This window comes from Argiope bruennichi, chromosome X1 (genome assembly GCF_947563725.1).
Source record: "Argiope bruennichi chromosome X1, qqArgBrue1.1, whole genome shotgun sequence".
In the NCBI taxonomy this organism is placed as follows: domain Eukaryota; kingdom Metazoa; phylum Arthropoda; class Arachnida; order Araneae; family Araneidae; genus Argiope; species Argiope bruennichi.
This window is the reverse complement of record NC_079162.1, coordinates 25304635-25322437: the sequence shown is the minus strand read 5'-3', so window position 1 is coordinate 25322437 and position 17803 is coordinate 25304635. Positions and strand designations below refer to the sequence as shown.

At 32.1% G+C, this 17803-nt stretch overlaps 1 protein-coding gene across 2 annotated transcripts in view; it reads right to left on the bottom strand.

Moving 5' to 3' along the window:
• The window catches only part of LOC129959149 (uncharacterized), a 37563-nt gene that overhangs the window by 5137 nt on the left and 14623 nt on the right, over positions 1–17803 (bottom strand). For both annotated transcript variants that reach the window (XM_056071972.1, XM_056071973.1), the window contains exons 3-5: positions 7032–7114; positions 6822–6920; positions 5506–5586 (exon numbers count right to left, since the gene is read on the bottom strand). In XM_056071972.1, the coding sequence (XP_055927947.1) occupies positions 5506–5586; positions 6822–6920; positions 7032–7114 (263 nt within the window). The remainder of the gene's footprint in view (positions 1–5505; positions 5587–6821; positions 6921–7031; positions 7115–17803) is intronic.

Sequence of the window (17803 nt, the reverse complement as noted above, 5' to 3'; positions counted from 1 at the left end):
TTGAATTAATCGCTAACTCCCTTAAATATGCAAAAACTAATTCCGTAAAATTGCTTAACTCTGTGTTAGGTTACAGTAATTTTGACCATTCTTCTCGAAAAAGAATGAGAAATTTTGAAAGATTTGAAAATTTAGATGTAGAAAAACATAAACAAGAATTGCTGAAGATTTTTTCTTTATCTGATTTTATCTCCGTTTCTAATTTATTACACTTAGAAGTAACTGAGACCGACAAAGATGCTATGTGTGAAAATATTTTTAAAGCCCTAACAAATTTAAATGAATTTCAGAACTCGCTAGATATTAGTTTTTTATCGGAAACAGAAGAAAAACCTTTGTCTCCTCAAAAGGTTTCTCAAACCGAAACTTCATCTATTAATAACAGCTCTATGAGTAATACGGGTAATAATTCTTCCTTCCCCATCCCCGTAACTTCAGACGAAACATTAATAAATAACAGTCAGGCATTAATTACTGGCGCCAAAAGGGAATCACTCGAAAATGATCCCTCGAATAAACAAACGATGAATGAAATAAACCTTCTGTTTTGTTTTTTATTACGCGATCTCTGTGGTAGTAGTAGAAACTTCACAGGAAATGATTCCTATTCGATTAAATGTTTTTTTTTTTGTGATGTTGAAGAGAATTTTTCGCTTTTTCCTTCTTTAAGCGAACAACAAAAATTAATCTTTGCAAAGAGGTTAGTTTCCGGTACTGCTAAATCTTTTTTATTTTCCCAAAGAAATCTAAATTCCTATCAAGCTTTTAAAAGTGCATTAATTAATGAATTTTCCGATAAAGTAACTTCTATTGAAATACATAAACAACTAGAAAGACGTAAAATGCGCTCGAATGAAACTTTTATGCAATATTTTATTGCCATGCGTGAAATTGCGAATCAGTCTGAAACCCTTATTGATGAATATTCTGTTATTCAATACACAATAAATGGGATACAGGGTTCTCCTTCTGATAAAATTATTCTTTATGGTGCAAAATGTTATTCTGAGTTTAAAGAAAAATTACGAATTTTCGAAACTATCGTAAGTGCAATGAACGCAAATAATTCAAAGATGTCATATTCTAGATATGCTAATGACGGCCAAAGACGTGATACAATACATAAAATCCCTGTCCAACAAAGAGAATCAAAATTGAATCTTAGTAATCCGACTAACAGTAAGACGCGTTGTTTTAACTGTAACGATTTTGGACATATCGCAAAGTCTTGCCCTAATCGTAATCGTGATCCTAAATGTCTTTCTTGTAATTTTTTCGGACATAAATCTTCCGATTGTCATCGTACTACTCGGAATGACAGTTCTACCCCACGTGATAATGTCAACACTTTACATTTATTGCATTCTCCGTCGAATATGCATAAAGAGGTTGTTATTCTTAATAATACACTTTTCGGATTAGTCGATACTGGTAGTTTTTCGACACTTCTCAAACATTCTGCATGGATTAAACTGGGATCGCCGCCGTTGACGAATAACAAGATGACACTAACTGGATTCAGTTTTTCCCAAACTAAAACAATAGGTTCCTTTGAATCTGAAATTATTATTGACAAACAAAGTTTTCCTGTTTTTATTTCTGTGGTACCTAATAATTGTACTACTTATGACCTAATAATAGGTTGCGACGTAATAAATCAGGCAAATTTGACAATTAAACCTGACGGTGTTGTATTTTCCAAAATTTCTAAATCTGATGATCCTGTTGAAACTGACAGTTTTATAATGGCTATTTCTGCCGAAACTCCCACGTTTGATATAGGTACGAATATTTCTAAACAAACTCGCAATGAGGTTGAACAGATTTTGTTAGCCTATAAACCTAACAAAACTAAAACCACGAACATCGCACTTGATATAACGCTTACTGACGATGAGCCAATTTTCCACACTCCTCGACGTTTACCCTTTGCCGAACGTGATATAGTAAATGCGCAGATAGACGAGTGGTTAAAAAATGGAATTATAGAACCATGTTCTTCACCCTATGCTAGTCAAGTTGTCGTAGTTCGTAAGAAAGATGGAAAACATAGAGTCTGTATAGATTATAGAAAATTAAATCGTAAATTAGTTAAAGACCATTATCCACTACCATTAATTGATGACATTTTAGATCGTCTTCAAAATGCTAAAATTTTCAGTACTCTCGATTTGCTTAACGGATTTTTTCATGTGCCGGTAAAAGAAAAAAGTCGTTGTTACACCAGTTTCGTCACAAATACAGGTCAATTTCAATTCCGTTATATGCCATTCGGTTTAAGTTCATGTCCTCCTGTCTTTATGCGATACATAAATGCCGTTTTTCGTGATCTTATTGCAAAAGGCATTGTCCTCCCGTATATGGATGACATCGTCATTCCCGCAAATAATGAATCTGAGGCTCTCGAACGCCTTAACACTGTTTTAAAAGTAGCTCGCGATTATGGACTAGATATAAACTTTAAAAAATGTCAATTTTTGTATAGTCAGATTGAATTTTTGGGTCACGTAGTAGAACACGGCAAATTGCTCCCTTCACCCTCCAAAACTAAAGCCGTTCTTAATTATCCTGAGTTAAAAAATGCAAAAGACGTACAACGTTTTCTAGGTCTTACGGGATACTTTAGAAAATTTATTCCCTCATACTCTACTATAGCAAAACCACTTAGTGATCTTCTTCGTAAGGACAGCCCCTTTCTATTTCAAGCTCAGCAAAAAACTGCGTTTTTACGCTTAAAACAGTTACTTTCTGATAAACCCGTTTTAACTATTTTTAATCAAGGCAGTCCCATTGAAATTCATACAGACGTGTCAATTGATGGCTTGGGGGCAGTCCTACTACAAAAATCCAAAGATGATAACAAATTCCATCCAGTGTATTATATGTCCAAGAAAACGTCTGACAGCGAAAGAAAATACACCAGCTATGAACTGGAGGTACTCGCCATTGTAGAAGCTCTTAAAAAATTCCGAATTTACATCCTCGGATCACACTTTAAAATTATCACTGACTGTAATGCATTCGTCAAAACGTTAAATAAAAAAGAAATGAATTCCCGCATTTCGCGATGGGCATTATACCTTCAGGATTTTGACTACGAAATAGAGCATCGAACCGGTTCAAAGATGACTCATGTCGACGCTCTTAGCCGAAGCCCATGCTGCATGATCATTCAAGACTGTGTCAATCTTCAAATTTTCAAAGCTCAACAGACAGATGAGCATATTACAGCTATAAAAGCATTACTTCAAAATGCACCTTACGAGAACTACATAGTCAAAAACAACATTTTATATAAGAACTTAGACGGAATCGATTTATTTGTCGTACCTGATGATATGCAGGCCAACATTATTAAATCCTGTCATGAACGAGGCCATTTTGCAGTAAAACGCACGCAGGAAAAGTTAAACAAAGAATTCTTTATTCCGAACTTGAAAGAGAAAATTGAACGATGCATACGCAACTGTGTAACATGCATTCTAAATAACAGAAAACGTGGCAAATTAGATGGCACTTTGCATCCACTTGACAAAGACGATACTCCCTTTCATATATATCATATTGATCATTTGGGTCCTCTTCCCAGCACTTCTAAGAAATATAAGCATATTCTGGCGATCATCGATTCCTTTACGAAGTTTGTGTGGCTTTACCCGACCAAGTCCACCGACACCGCTGAAGTTCTCAATAAGCTCGAATGCCAAAGATCAGTTTTCGGTAATCCTTCAAGGATTATTACGGACAGAGGTACCGCTTTCACATCTACGTCATTCAAAGAATATTGTGAACATCATCATATCACCCACATTGCTATTACAGCTGGACTTCCTAGATCAAACGGTCAGGTAGAAAGACTTAATTCTACTATCATATCTGTACTCTCCAAGCTATCCATAGAAAACCCTGAGAAATGGTATAGCCATGTTGCTTCCGTTCAGCAAATTATTAATTCTACATTTCAACGAAGTATCAATTCTACTCCATTCGAAATTCTGTTTGGAACTAAAATGAAATCTGAGCATGATATAAAAATCCTCGAAATCGTCAACGAAGAGATCCAGTTTGCATTTCTCCAACAGCGTGATGAGCTCCGTAAAGATGCAAAACAACAAATCCTCAAAATCCAAGAAGAAAATCGCCGTACCTACAATCTGCGTAGGAAACATGCTCAAAAATTTCAATTGAATGATCTCGTCGCAATCAAGCGCACTCAATTTGGCCCTGGTCTGAAATTGAAACAAAAATTTCTCGGACCATATAAAGTGATCAAAATTAAAGCAAACGACACATACGATGTTGAAAAGTATGATTTCTTCGATGGACCATCAAAAACTTCAACTTGTGCAAAATATATGAAACCATGGTCCAGCAATATAGAATATATCACTTGAATTGTGTTAAAAGTAAACACTGAACACTACTTAAAGAGAAAGAGAACTACTTTCCTTCTTTTTGTGTGTGTATATTTGGACGATATAGACTTTGATTTTTTTTCTCTGTTTATTTTGTGTTATTATATTTTTATATGTTCAACACTAATATTATTTTTATTTTTAGTTAGTTATTCGATATTTCCAGTGCACGCTATTGTATTGCTATATACTTATGCTGTCACGGATGGTATGACTATTTTATTTGTTTTTTCTTGTGAATATTTCAATTTTACATATTATTATTTTCCTGTATTTGCTGTTTGTTTTATATATTTACTTCAATGTACTGTATACCATAAGGCGAGGTCGCCTATCCTGTCATGATGGCCGATGTGGGAAGCGCTGACAGATCCCGTATCCTGTATGGCGCCATGCTGGCCATGTTGCGTCACGTCATTAATCACGTGATGCTTTCCCGCCATTATTGGCAGACGAGAGTTAGGCAGTGTGACTGCAAGACGTGTAGCTCACGCTCATGTATCTTTTATGTTCTATGTAGTAATGTTTTGTCCTTTGTACTTTAATCTTAATAAATATATTTCAAATATTAATGCTGGTCGTTGCCTTTTCCCATATATATATATATATATATATATATATATATATATATATATATATATATATATATATATATATATATATATATATATATATATATATCTTTGCATAGTATATTTCGATGTTTTCGATGTTCAGGTATATGTCGAACTGTTTTATTTATACTCATACCATCTGCATAAAATAAAAAATATATTTTTATAATTTTAGCATTAATTTCATTAGTACTGTTTGAGATAAAAATGTAACAAGCAAAATTAAATACAATAAGCTTTGAAGTTCTCATAAATAATGATAGTTAGGGATTTATTCAGTGAATGGAAAAATCATTGCACCTATGTGATAATCTAATCAACCATTGCCGGGCGTGTTATTTGGCATCACTGGATTAACCAGAATTTAATAAAATTTACCCTTTTAATTAGAGTCAAAAACATTAATAGCATTAAATAGAATCAAAAACAAATATTAAATAAATTGAATACAGGAATCCTTTTAAATCATCACTTACATTGACTGTAGGCCAAAAGAAAAAAATTCCAGATAATAAAATTCCTAATCGGAAATTTGCAATCTTTTTTTCAGGATCATGCTGCCAAAAAAAAAAAATAGGAATGAAATTACAGGACTGTACAGAATTTATTTTCAATACTGTTACTTGATATGAACAATTCTGTTCTTTTCAAACCAGGCATTAATAATGTTGCATGAGAAGCGATAACAATAGCAAAAAATAATCATAAAATGCTTTAAAAAACATAAAAATCCAACATATTATATACTTTATGTATAAGTCCATTACATAATTTATTATAGTTTAGATAATTCCACACTCTTTTCACGAATTTAAAAAATCGGATCACTTTTTTTTGAAAAGATAGTATGGTCAAATCTTAATACTCTACACTTTTGAATTAAATATATATATATACATATATATATATATTTAAACAATATTTGCACAGTTTAGCAACAGTAATTTAAAATTAAATAATGTTATGCTTGAAATTTTCTTAATTATTTGCTTCGTCTAAAAACTGCAAGGCTTTATATCAAATATAATATTGACGTTTGAAAGAGCAATATAATGACGAGATTTTCGATGGCAATCCATGAAAGCATCAGATAGTATAAAAAGTTATTATAGTTTCCTTTAAATATCATCGCCATCATTGCATACCCTCGGCATAGGATGTCATCAAAATACTATCATAAATTATTCTCTATAATGCCATAATATTATTATATACAATATCATCAAAATAAAAAAAAATGTTGGGAATGTAATGTTTCCCCTTAATGTTCCCTATTTTTATTTCACAAATTTTAGTAAACTCATAAATTATAAGTTATCAGTTGCTAAAAATTTTAAATAAATTTCTTGAGATGCCAAAATACTAAAAACATCGGGGACTGCTTTTAAGAATATGAATTTTTTTCATTGTTTTTAGTATCAATATTACAGTTACAATTTTTGCTACTTCTTGGAAAGTGTATAAATATAACATCGTACACTTACGAATAATATCTATACGCAGGTATTATATATAAGCCGAAACGTACAGATGTGAATTACAATTAAAATGAGTAATGGAACCTATTTATGCGACATTCCAGTCTCATGACAAAGGTAACAGTGTAAATCATCTAAAATCCAGCCACATGTTGTGACGTCATATCCTTTTCCTCCTGTCCACGGATTCAAATGACTGACGACTTATATGTAGAATAATGCAACAACACTGTCGATTTCTAATAGAAAAAACTTACATGATTTAGTGAGAAATAAAATATCCTTCAATTGATCATTCAAGAAGAAACACTTACTGCGTATTCCCAAATGAAATAGATTCCTAAAATGATATTAAGAAATGATTTTATCAGAACTAATGTACACCATGTCACAATCCAATCCGTCTTCAAAGTCTAAAACAAAGATTAAAAAAATGTATTTTATCACTGAAAATTGAATAAATCACGTGAAAATATTTAAAAGAATCAAGTAAATAAGTTGAAACTGAATATTAAAGTACTTACATGATTTGCTTTTATTAATAAGCAAGAAAATATGAGGAGTTGTAGATTTGCTATCGCTAAAAGGATCGTGACTCCATAGATCGCTAAAAAAACAAAAGCAAGAGGAATGATTTTTGGTTTATCGAAGAATTTAAGTAATAATCATACAAACCCACCTGTATTGTAACCGTAAAATTATAAAAAAAAAATTAAAAATTAAGTATTGCATTAACTTAAAAATTGCTTCTGTACAAGATGTCCCAAAAATGGATATAACTTTTGAATGATAATTATATAAATAATAAATAATGTAAATAAAAAAAAATTCATGCCTCATAAGAATTCATACAAATATAGAATCTTGTAGTGTCTTGGAAGATCAACAAGTCGCCAAAAATATTCGAATTTCTTTTTATTCCGTATGAACACGTAAGGACAAGACTTATAAATACAAGTACAAAAAACATAGACAAGAATGATATAACTATAAAGTAAACATCGAAAAATAATACGAGCGAAATATGCTGTGGAAAACCATTATGGCGGATGTCACCGCCACGAAAAATGTTGGCCACGTTCTTTTCTCATTCCCCCAATTCATATTGCCACTCTATCACAGCAATCTAGTTTTTTAACGTCATATTTCGTAGTTGTTACAATTTTATCAGTTGTCGAAAATTATTGTCCTAGCACTGATGCTTATACGAAATTTTGTAACTATAAACTTCGCTAAGCATATCTTTTAGTAGCAAGGAGGAGTTTCTTAAATAACTGCTCTGAAATGAATCGATTGTAATTGGTCTTAATTTAGAAAATACTATCTGCCTTTGGCGACCAGCTTCTTCACCCAGATTTTTGTCTCTTTAAGCCATTTAATGATTCATATAGAATGCATATATATTCTTTAAAAAATATTCACCTTAATTTTTGGTAAAACAAAATAAACATGAATTCAAAGAAATCATTTTACTGTAAATTAAAAAGGGTATATATTACGAAATAAAAGGGAAGTGAAACGCCTATTGCGATGTTAGTAATTAGCAAAACCACGTAATTGAATCTTTGGATGGGTGAGTTTTTATTCCATCTTAACAATTAAAATCCTTGTACCAAGTCAATTGTGTATCAAACTGAATCTAAAAGATATATTAGTGAAGAAAAAATTGTACGGAAATGAAATTGAAGTCATTCAAAAGGTAAGATAACACCATTTTTGAAAATAATTTTTGGAAGATATGAACTTTAATTTCCATAGATAAGTCATAAAGATTATCCATCTGGCAATGGTTAAGCCTATTTTTGCGCTCTATTAAACTTTCTATTTGATACTTACTTCTTGATTTCTCTTATATCCTCTTCCCTTTAACTGAATGGGCATTTTACTGACAAGGAAAATAATCTTCAGAACATTTCTAGTAATATTTTCCACTTCCATTAATTACCTAAGTGAAGGATTGAATGCAGATGTAGAAACGTTCAACGAAGCAGTCTACAATTCGTAAGATGGTTTGTTTACTTTAGACTGCTACCATCCATCAATCTATACTTATAATAAAGCTGAATGTGCGTGTGTATGTGTGTGTGTTGGCACTCTACACGCCTTTGCTTTTTCAAATTTATGTTACATTATAAAAATGACTTACTTGCGTATTCTTGGTTTATTCTTTAAAACTGTTCCATGATTTTATAGTCACCTTCTAAAAAGATACCCATTGAGAGTTCCAGAGTTGGAGATGAAAAGTATCCAGTATGGTGGTTGGTTTTCGCTACTCGGATTGGCATAGTAACGGTATTGAGCCAAATGACCTCTCACTGATGACGGGAAATACCTCTTAAAGGAATGGTTTTATTAAGACCAGTGATGGTCCTTAGAATCAACCTTTTTTCATTTCACTGCTGTCGTGTCTGTAGATTATTCGACGAATCCATATACCTTCAAGCGGAACGGGTGTAATTCCAATGAGGTACATATGAGAAGATCTGAAGATTAAACTTAATTCTCTTTCATGTGATGAAGTAGAAATCTCGCCTTCAGTTATTCTCTTCAATTTGGGGAGCAACGAAATTAAATCACGGAATAACTAGCAGTTCGCTTCATTGCAAAAATATTTGTATAACATATATAGATAGAGAGAAAAAGAGAGTTTTTATATATATTACTTTAATCTTATTCTAACTATTAGCTATTATCTTATAGCTAATTCTAGTGGTTTAAAAATAGATATTGGATCACGGTTAAAATGGACCATTAAATGTGTAAAGAAGCTATTAGTAGCGCAATGTCCTGAAAAATACTTTGTATTTATTTGTTTCATGTTATAACCATCCTGAATAATTAATTCTCTGTTTGAAATTTGTGTTCTAGTCAACTGATACGTTTTTTGAAACGAAATGTTGTTTGTAAATCAATTGTAAGCAAAACACTTGTAAAAGCAATTTTTTTTTTTATTTTGGGTTTTTGTAAGCAGCAAAAATTTTAATTAATCCAGCCTGCTATCAACTGGTCAATTCCACATCGTTTCGTCTTTAAATTTTGGTTTTATTTTGTGATAACATTTCACGTAAATCACGGCATAAAATTAGCTACTGTTTGCATTTAAGTTTAAACTGATTACTTCAAAATTATTCTATCAATGAGAAATAAGTACGCCATTAATGAATTAGAGTCTCCAACTAGGGACATGAAGCAATTCTAACTCTTACAAGCAAATAAAGCGGCATAGTTTTGTAACTTATTCCTCTTAATTGTATAATTTCATTAAGTTTTTTCCATCGAAATTCCTTAATTAAATCAAGATAAATTTTCGCCTCAGTTTCAATTAAATAAAACAGAATTTAATGCGAGGAATCTGCGAAAGTATTTCTTTTCCACAATCCATTATTCTCCTTTCATTCAACATTTAACCATTCTTTATTGAATGGATAATCGATACCAAATCCTTACAAAATTGATTGATAGAAAAATCGATAAACTTTCTTTCTCAAAAAAAAAGAGCCTACTTTTTTACGTGAAAAATTTACAGTTGAGAAATATTTCGTCTATACAATATATTTCAATCGATGGGTTTGAGTTATATACCCATTTCCTTTTGAGGTGATATACACCCATATTTCATGGGAGCGTTTTTTTTTTTTATTTCCCTTCTCTAAAATTGAAAAATCGATTTGCTAGTGCTTGCGTAAATATTTCGTTCCAGGTTATTTATTTCAGTTCGGTAAATTTACTGCTTTTTTTACCCAAAATATCTCACGAAACTTTTGTTGCATTAAATTTTCCTGATTTTCTTAAAAATAAACTTTAAAATTTTTAAGGGTATGCTGGAATCAAAATCTAATGAATCAAAATCACGGATGAATAGATAAAACTCCCTAATATCTAGGGGGATTCACTACCGCATGCATAAACTTCCGGGAGGGGAAGATTATTCGAAGATAAACTGGAATTGGATAATAATGCAGAGGATTAGAAGATCGCTTTTTCAGTTTCAGTTTCTAATGTACATGTTTGTAATGTACAAGATCGCTTTTTCAGTTTCTAATGTACATGGCAGTGCAATGCATAAATAAGTCATATCACTGACTCTCCTACCGCATCGAAAGCACACGGATAAAAAAACTGAATGACCGGACTGCCGCTACAGCAACACTGGCGGGAAGTCTGGTTGAGTTCTAAGGGACATCACCGGCCACGGTACAACCCTTCCCTAAAGAAGTACCATCGATAGGAGGAGCCAGACATCCACCTTTTCGTGTACCCACCAGGGTGTCGAGAACCAACCTCCATACCGGGTGCTTCTCATTCTCAGATACGAGGTGCTAGCCCCGTGGGACGAGTTAGTCTTAAGAAGAACGAGGGCTCTATCACCGTGCTTATTTAATGCATTAAGGAACTTCGTGCAAATCTCCTAAATAAAATCGCATGTTTAATTACTAAATATTTTCTTCTTATCCTCGTTTCAAGGTGTCTCCCTTTGTGATGCAATCCATAAGTAAGAAAAATGATTTTATTTGTCAAAATATAGCGTTTGCATTTTTCTGAGAAGCCACAGAAGATAATTTATCTTAAACGCCACCAACTGCAATACAAAACGTAAGTTAGCTCCACATGGAATGACGGAAGTTTTTGAAATATACTGAGAAATTTTCGATCGGAGGCAGCATCTCTATAGGTGAATGCAGCAACATACTAGCTGTCCTCGTGTATTGTACACTAGATTTTTAATGCGACCCTTAAAAAAATTTAGGTGGAACTGATATTATTGTTTGACCCTTTAACACAGAAATATCAACAAACCTTTGTAGTAAACCAAGGAATAGTATGTAGTAAACCAACAAACCTTTGTAGTAAACCAAGGAATAGTATGTAGTAAACCAACAAACCTTTGTAGTAAACCAAGGAATAGTACGTAGTAAACCAACAAACCTTTGTAGTAAACCAACAGCATTCAAACCATTTGAATGCTGTTTATTCTACTCCTTAGGTATACTCATTACATAAAGTGATTTTTTTAAAGCATTTTTGTATTGCAATTTTATGGATCTAAATAATTTATTTCGTCATTCGGAATAATATTCGCTGTTTCAAGCAGCAGTTTTCAAATTAATGGGAAAAACTTTAATTTTAAACATGACGTCATTATTTTTTCACGTGCATCTATTCTTACAATCCCCTTTTATTTCAGAAAAAAGGTAACTGTATTTATCAAAGGGGTTCTAAGAATAATAAAATAATTAAGCTCTGGGCAATTTCACCACTTACAGCACCACCTAGTGGTCAACATCGGTGTTAGCATTCGTACCTCGAAAACAGTACAAAATGTAGGGGAAAAGTCAATGCAAAGCTGTTGAGCTTTAAATAGTTAGAACAAGAAGACATCTTACGCGCTTTAATGCTAATAGCAAAATCTCCAAAATGTAAATTTGTTTTCTCGCGATTTCTGAAATTGACATAAAACTATCAAAAAGACAAATAGTTATCACAAGCCATCTTTATTTTCGATGTTCAATTCGTCTTCTACAATGCTGATTTGGACCTCTGTACTGATTTCGCCTCTCACATTTTTTACCCTATCAAATGGTGCGCAAGTACAATTAACCGTAATACATTATAGAAACTGCTGCGATGTTGGTGGAAACTTAACGTTTAAGTTATTCCCATAATAAAGTCGCTTTTTGTCTGAAAAATAGCGTTTTGTCTGAAAATAACATTTTACTTTTCGTTAATGTCTTCGGAAAATGCAAAGAAACAGATGTACTTCTTAAACATTTTGTTCTTAATATTAATGCGCACCAAGTATCTTACTATATTAAATCGATAGAACTCTACATCTTTGTAATGCACATTTTTTTATCTCTTATACCGTTTTTGAGATAGTAACACTAACACTGGAATTCGCCAGTATGTCGCAGTGTTAATAGTCAAATGACGTAGAGCACATCTATTTTACTATACCTGAATATAGTTGCCATCGTTTTGAGGTTAAGGGGAGGGGAAAAGGTAAGATTTAAGTGGGTCCCCTATTGATAAAGAAATATTCAAAATGAATGCCTTGATTTCACCGCTTTAAAGTTCAACAGAAGTTTGCGGTATTTATTTGAAAAAATCCATATTTCAAATAGAAATATATTCAAATTTTGAATACAAGTATTATAGATGGTCTATATAGCATATATTGGGAAGCAATTGTGACAGGATTTAAGTACCTCGTTGAAATCCTTTTATGAATTCTTCCCCAGCTATAACAATAAAACATCCACATTATATAATACATGACTGTAAACAAGTTTGTGTTTACAGTCAAGCATTATAAAAGACTGTAAACATCCGCATTTTGCATTCAAAACAGTTGAAATGCCTCAATAACATGCTACCATATCAATAAATTAGTCTTTTGGTTGTCAATGATAAAGACCTTTAACTAGGGCCACCACAATATATAATTTCTCTTTCGCTGCAGGTGAATGCCTCTGCTAGTCCGAGAAATATCGTTGATTTGAAAGATCGTATCCCAACTGCTATTGTCAGCATCGACAAAGACATTTCACAGAAAATTTAGCAAATACTACATTGTAGATTTGATGTGAGCCGTATTACAAAACGAGCTTATACTGAATATATATGGTGCTTCAATTGAAAACATTAACTACCTGTGGTACAATAAACATGGAAATCAAAGCATTCATTTTGGTTCTCCCTTTCTCTTTAATTATAGAGCGTACTAACTCCAGGACTGAAGAGTTATCTCAAAATTAATTCGCAATCATATAGTACAGGAAGGGAAAGGGTAAGATTATGAGTAATCACGAATGAACATGTAAATGAATATTCGTCAGAGAAGAATATACATTTCATTAATAACAGTAGACGCATTTGTGAAAGACTCAAGGTTTATAGGCACTCAAAATTATACTCACGCACTGTAACGTATGTATGACATGTTGCTGGATCATGGAAATACAAACATTCCGAAAAGTTCAAACGGTAAATCTTTCAGGTGAACTCATGCGAAATAATTAAGATAAGATAGATAAAACGCCCTTCTTTAAGGCTTTTGGATTTTTCACGGGCATTTAATACTTTTTACTTTGTCCACTGTTTTTATTTTTTTACATTGTAGCACCCGATTTCTGTTTCAAAATCATTGCTCTTATTTTACTCCTAAAATTTTAGAATTTTATGCACTCATTGTTACACAGACGCTCTCGGTGTTTCATTATTTTATATTTTTGTTAATTTATATATTTTAATCTGGTCAGATAACAAATCATATGCTTGGCGCAGAATGGCTAAGAATGGCTCTTGGCCAGAAACCCCAACCAACCAACTTATCCAGATTTTGTATGTTCATAATGCCTTATAGAATTAATACTTCTGGATGCAGTTATTGAAATTAATTTAAAGAATATATTTATTTATATACTTAATTATATAAGTATATACTTAATTTAAAGTATATATTTACTCGAACAAATGACTCCTTTTCTTTTAAACAACAACTAAAAAAATATGAGAATTATTTCTTTCCAGATTATTTTCTCCTTCTTCTTTTCTTATAACTAGTTGTTCCGGTAAGCAAAAAAAAAAAAAAAAAAAATGGTTATTTTCTTATCTTTTATATTTATAAGCATAGAATATTTTCAACATTTTTTTAATACTCATATAAAAAAATGTAAAACAATTCTTAATAAAGTTAATGATAATTATTTTCAAATAATTACTTTATATCTTTAATTTAAAAAAATAAAGATTTCTTCTTCTACAAATATTAGACAAACAATTGAAACAAGCTAAAAAATAATCTTATTCGGAAAACGTTTTTAATTTACTAATATGAAAAAATTAAATCATTCTGAAATCTAGTTAAATCTTGACATTAGTAGTATCTTAAAAAATAATGTAATCAAGTAAGAAATATTCAGTAAATTGCAGTAATTAAACATGCGATCTTATTTTGGTGATTTGCACGAAGTTTCTTAATGCATTAAATAAGCATGGTGATACAATCTTCGTTCTTCTTAAGACTAACTCATCTCACAGGGCTAGCACCTCGTACCTGAGAATGAGAAACTCCCGGTATGAAGTTGGTTCTTGTCACCCTGGTGGTTACACAAAAATGTTGAGGTTTGGTTCCTCCCATCAATGACAGTACGTGCTTCCCAAGTGGAGAGTTGTACCGTGGCCCTTAGGACTCAACCACAGTTCCCGCCAGTGTTGCTGTTGCGGCGGTCCCGTTATAAAGATTTTTCCGTGTGCCGTCTGGCGGGTCGGAGTAGCCAGTTTGTGGTTCTAAAGACTATATCTGTATGTGGGCATTAAAAGTATCATGAAACAAATGTCATTATGTTGATTCGATGTGCAAGCACGGAAAGTCCATATGTCATCCTCGATTTCTATGTAGGATTTAAAATGTCGTGTCCTCATTAGACTTTAAGGAACTTCAAAATGAGAATTCAATTGAGCAATAAAACAATCGAGCAATATTGGGAAAATTCGAAATTCATGTGCCATAATTTCTGTTGTTTGATTTTATATTGGTAAGTAGTTTATCTTCAAAATTTTTCAATGACAGAAGATTTTATCTATGCAGACAAATGCATAGATAAGATCTTATCTTTGTAGGGTATCATAAAAATACATGCCGTATATGAGGTGAAAATCTGATACAAACTATTTACTATTTCCAGGCGGCTATGAAGTAAAGAAATAATTTCTGGAATGAATTTTCATTATTTGGAAAAGTCAGTGTCGTTGTGAAACTGCACTTAGCATTGTTTCAGCCAGGGTCATTGATAGATTAATTAATAAAATGTGTTTTTAATCTCTGGATTTAAAGATGATCTGGGTGTGAATTTTCGTTGTTCAAAACGCTCAGTGAGGACATTTTATATTAGAATCGGTACAGATCCTCTGTTGCCGGTGGTAAATCATTCTCTCAAAATACCATTTCAGAAATTAATTTAATGTGGAAGTAAATCTTTATTTGTGAATATATGCTTTCTTTATTTAAAAATAAAAAGACCATGTTGTATACTTGAAAACTCTGTTTTAATCCACATCTAATGCCTTAAAATTGTTTAAAAATTATGCTTTTTTATATTGAATATATCGTATTGATGTAAATTACTCAACTCTTCGAGTAAATGAAAAGCCTTAAAATTATTCACTGACCTCACACAGGACACTAAGCACAGTGCAATTAAGTAACGATAACACATCAGAAATTAAAAAAAGCATTTTATAGTTTTGTCGTTTTGACTTCGAGTTAACCAAAACAAGTTCGAATTATAAACAATATTTTAACATTATGTAAAAATAAAAAAAAAGTAATCCAAGAAACCAGTAAAATTAGAATTATCGACGAATTCGAATTAAAGAAGTGTACTTGAAAATACTTTTTTTAATGTTCTGTGGAACCTGCGGAAGCTTTATAAATCATTAATCATGAGTTATTTATAACAAAGAATAACGAAACGCACGAATTTGAAAACGTCATCAGAAATACAAATTTTTTCACTGCAACAAGAAACTAACATAAAACGAAATTTCAATATCTAGAATGTGTGATGGTGCTTAAAATCAGTGTGAATATACATGCAATTCAAGTATGAACCGAAATTGTTCAATTTCCTAAGAAATGAATTTGCTACATTTGCTTGGCGCAAAGATAGCCATATTCGTTGATGTGCTCGCACTTTTTTGATTTCCACTTCTCTCGTTTCACAATATAACGAGATTTCCCGAAGTCGTTTAGCCACACGTTGATTGCATGAATAGAAAACACTAATGTGCAAGATTAAAATGGGCTCTTATGCACGAAATAAAAGTAACTATCATTGTTCTTGTAAATAACTTTCGCAACAAATGTACGGCATTCATTAATCCACGGTTTCATCGTTACTTCTCGTGACTAAAAGGTTAGTAGAATAATAAGCTTGGATAAAGGTAATGCTTTGTCTCCCAGATGATACTACTCTCCTTTTGGTCTTTTTGCTATTTCTAGTGTGGCAAAATCATTCGTTTTCTTGCCGCAGCCCATAAACTGTAAGAGGGTCATTTCCTTAAAAGCAAATAGACTAGTCTAAATCTTTAAATCATGGTCTAAGTGCCCATAATGATTATTTTCGTAATGGGCTTCATGCATACAAATCTAAATGTTAATGAAAAGGATTTTCAAAACTTCCTTTCATTTATCACATACAGTGAAATCTGTAGAATATATCTTAAATGTTAAATAACTGTTAGTTTTGCAATTAATGCGATGACAACATTTAAAAGAAAAATAATTATAAAATAAAAAATAGCACATTATTATCCACGTAATATATTTTTTCAATCATTCATAATAATATGAAGAAATATAGAATAGAAAATATTAGAAAATGGGAATGAAATTATAAAAGCAGCTGAAAAATAGCAACTGCATTCTGTCAGTTCTAAAACTGCAAGGAAATTAAAGGAAACGCACTTAAAATAAAAATGCTGAATTTCCATTTATGATAGAACATCTTTTCAAATCATTTGCTGTTGATATCGGCAAAAATTTTGTGACTGGGATAACCTGGTTGGTAGGGCGTTGGATTGGGATGTGAGTTCGAACCCCGCCGTCCGAAGACTCACCGTGTATATGATGCCTGGTGCACGCATGAATCTGTCGTAGCCACAAAGTCCTCCAAGTCCAGACAATACCACTGCAGGTACTAGATCAGAGGTGATCGTTCTCTGATTCAGGACTAAATTACGATCTGTGGATGAGTGAATGAAATGTATGAATGAAGGTCGCCCCTGGGACGCATGAGTAGTTAAAACGTACACTTGACCTTAGATGGCGCTACTGAAACAAGAGACGCTAAAACTCTGCTAAAATCGCTGACTTTTCGATGACAGTGGGCTTGTCTATGACAAGTGCGAAAAGTAACAACAATTAAAAAAAAATTCCAAAATACAAGAAATACTTTGCAAGCACTGAAAAAGAAATATTCAAAATTGTAACTTTTTCTAAAGCCATTTTGATTTAGTTTCCTTCAACTGAAAAAATTATAATATTCTACATTTTTTTAGCTGTTTAAAGTTAAAGTACAATTGGTCGTGGCTAATTCGAAGTTGACGGAATTACAATAAAATATTTACCCGAAAATTCGATTAAAGCAAAATGAGTATTAAAGAATTCTAGAGAAAACTACAATTTTACTGCTAAAAATGGAACTAAAGAGTTATTTTTAACATCTAAAAGCTGTGATAAGTAATATATAATTAATTTATTAACAGTAAGTAATTTTTTAAAATAAAAAATAGT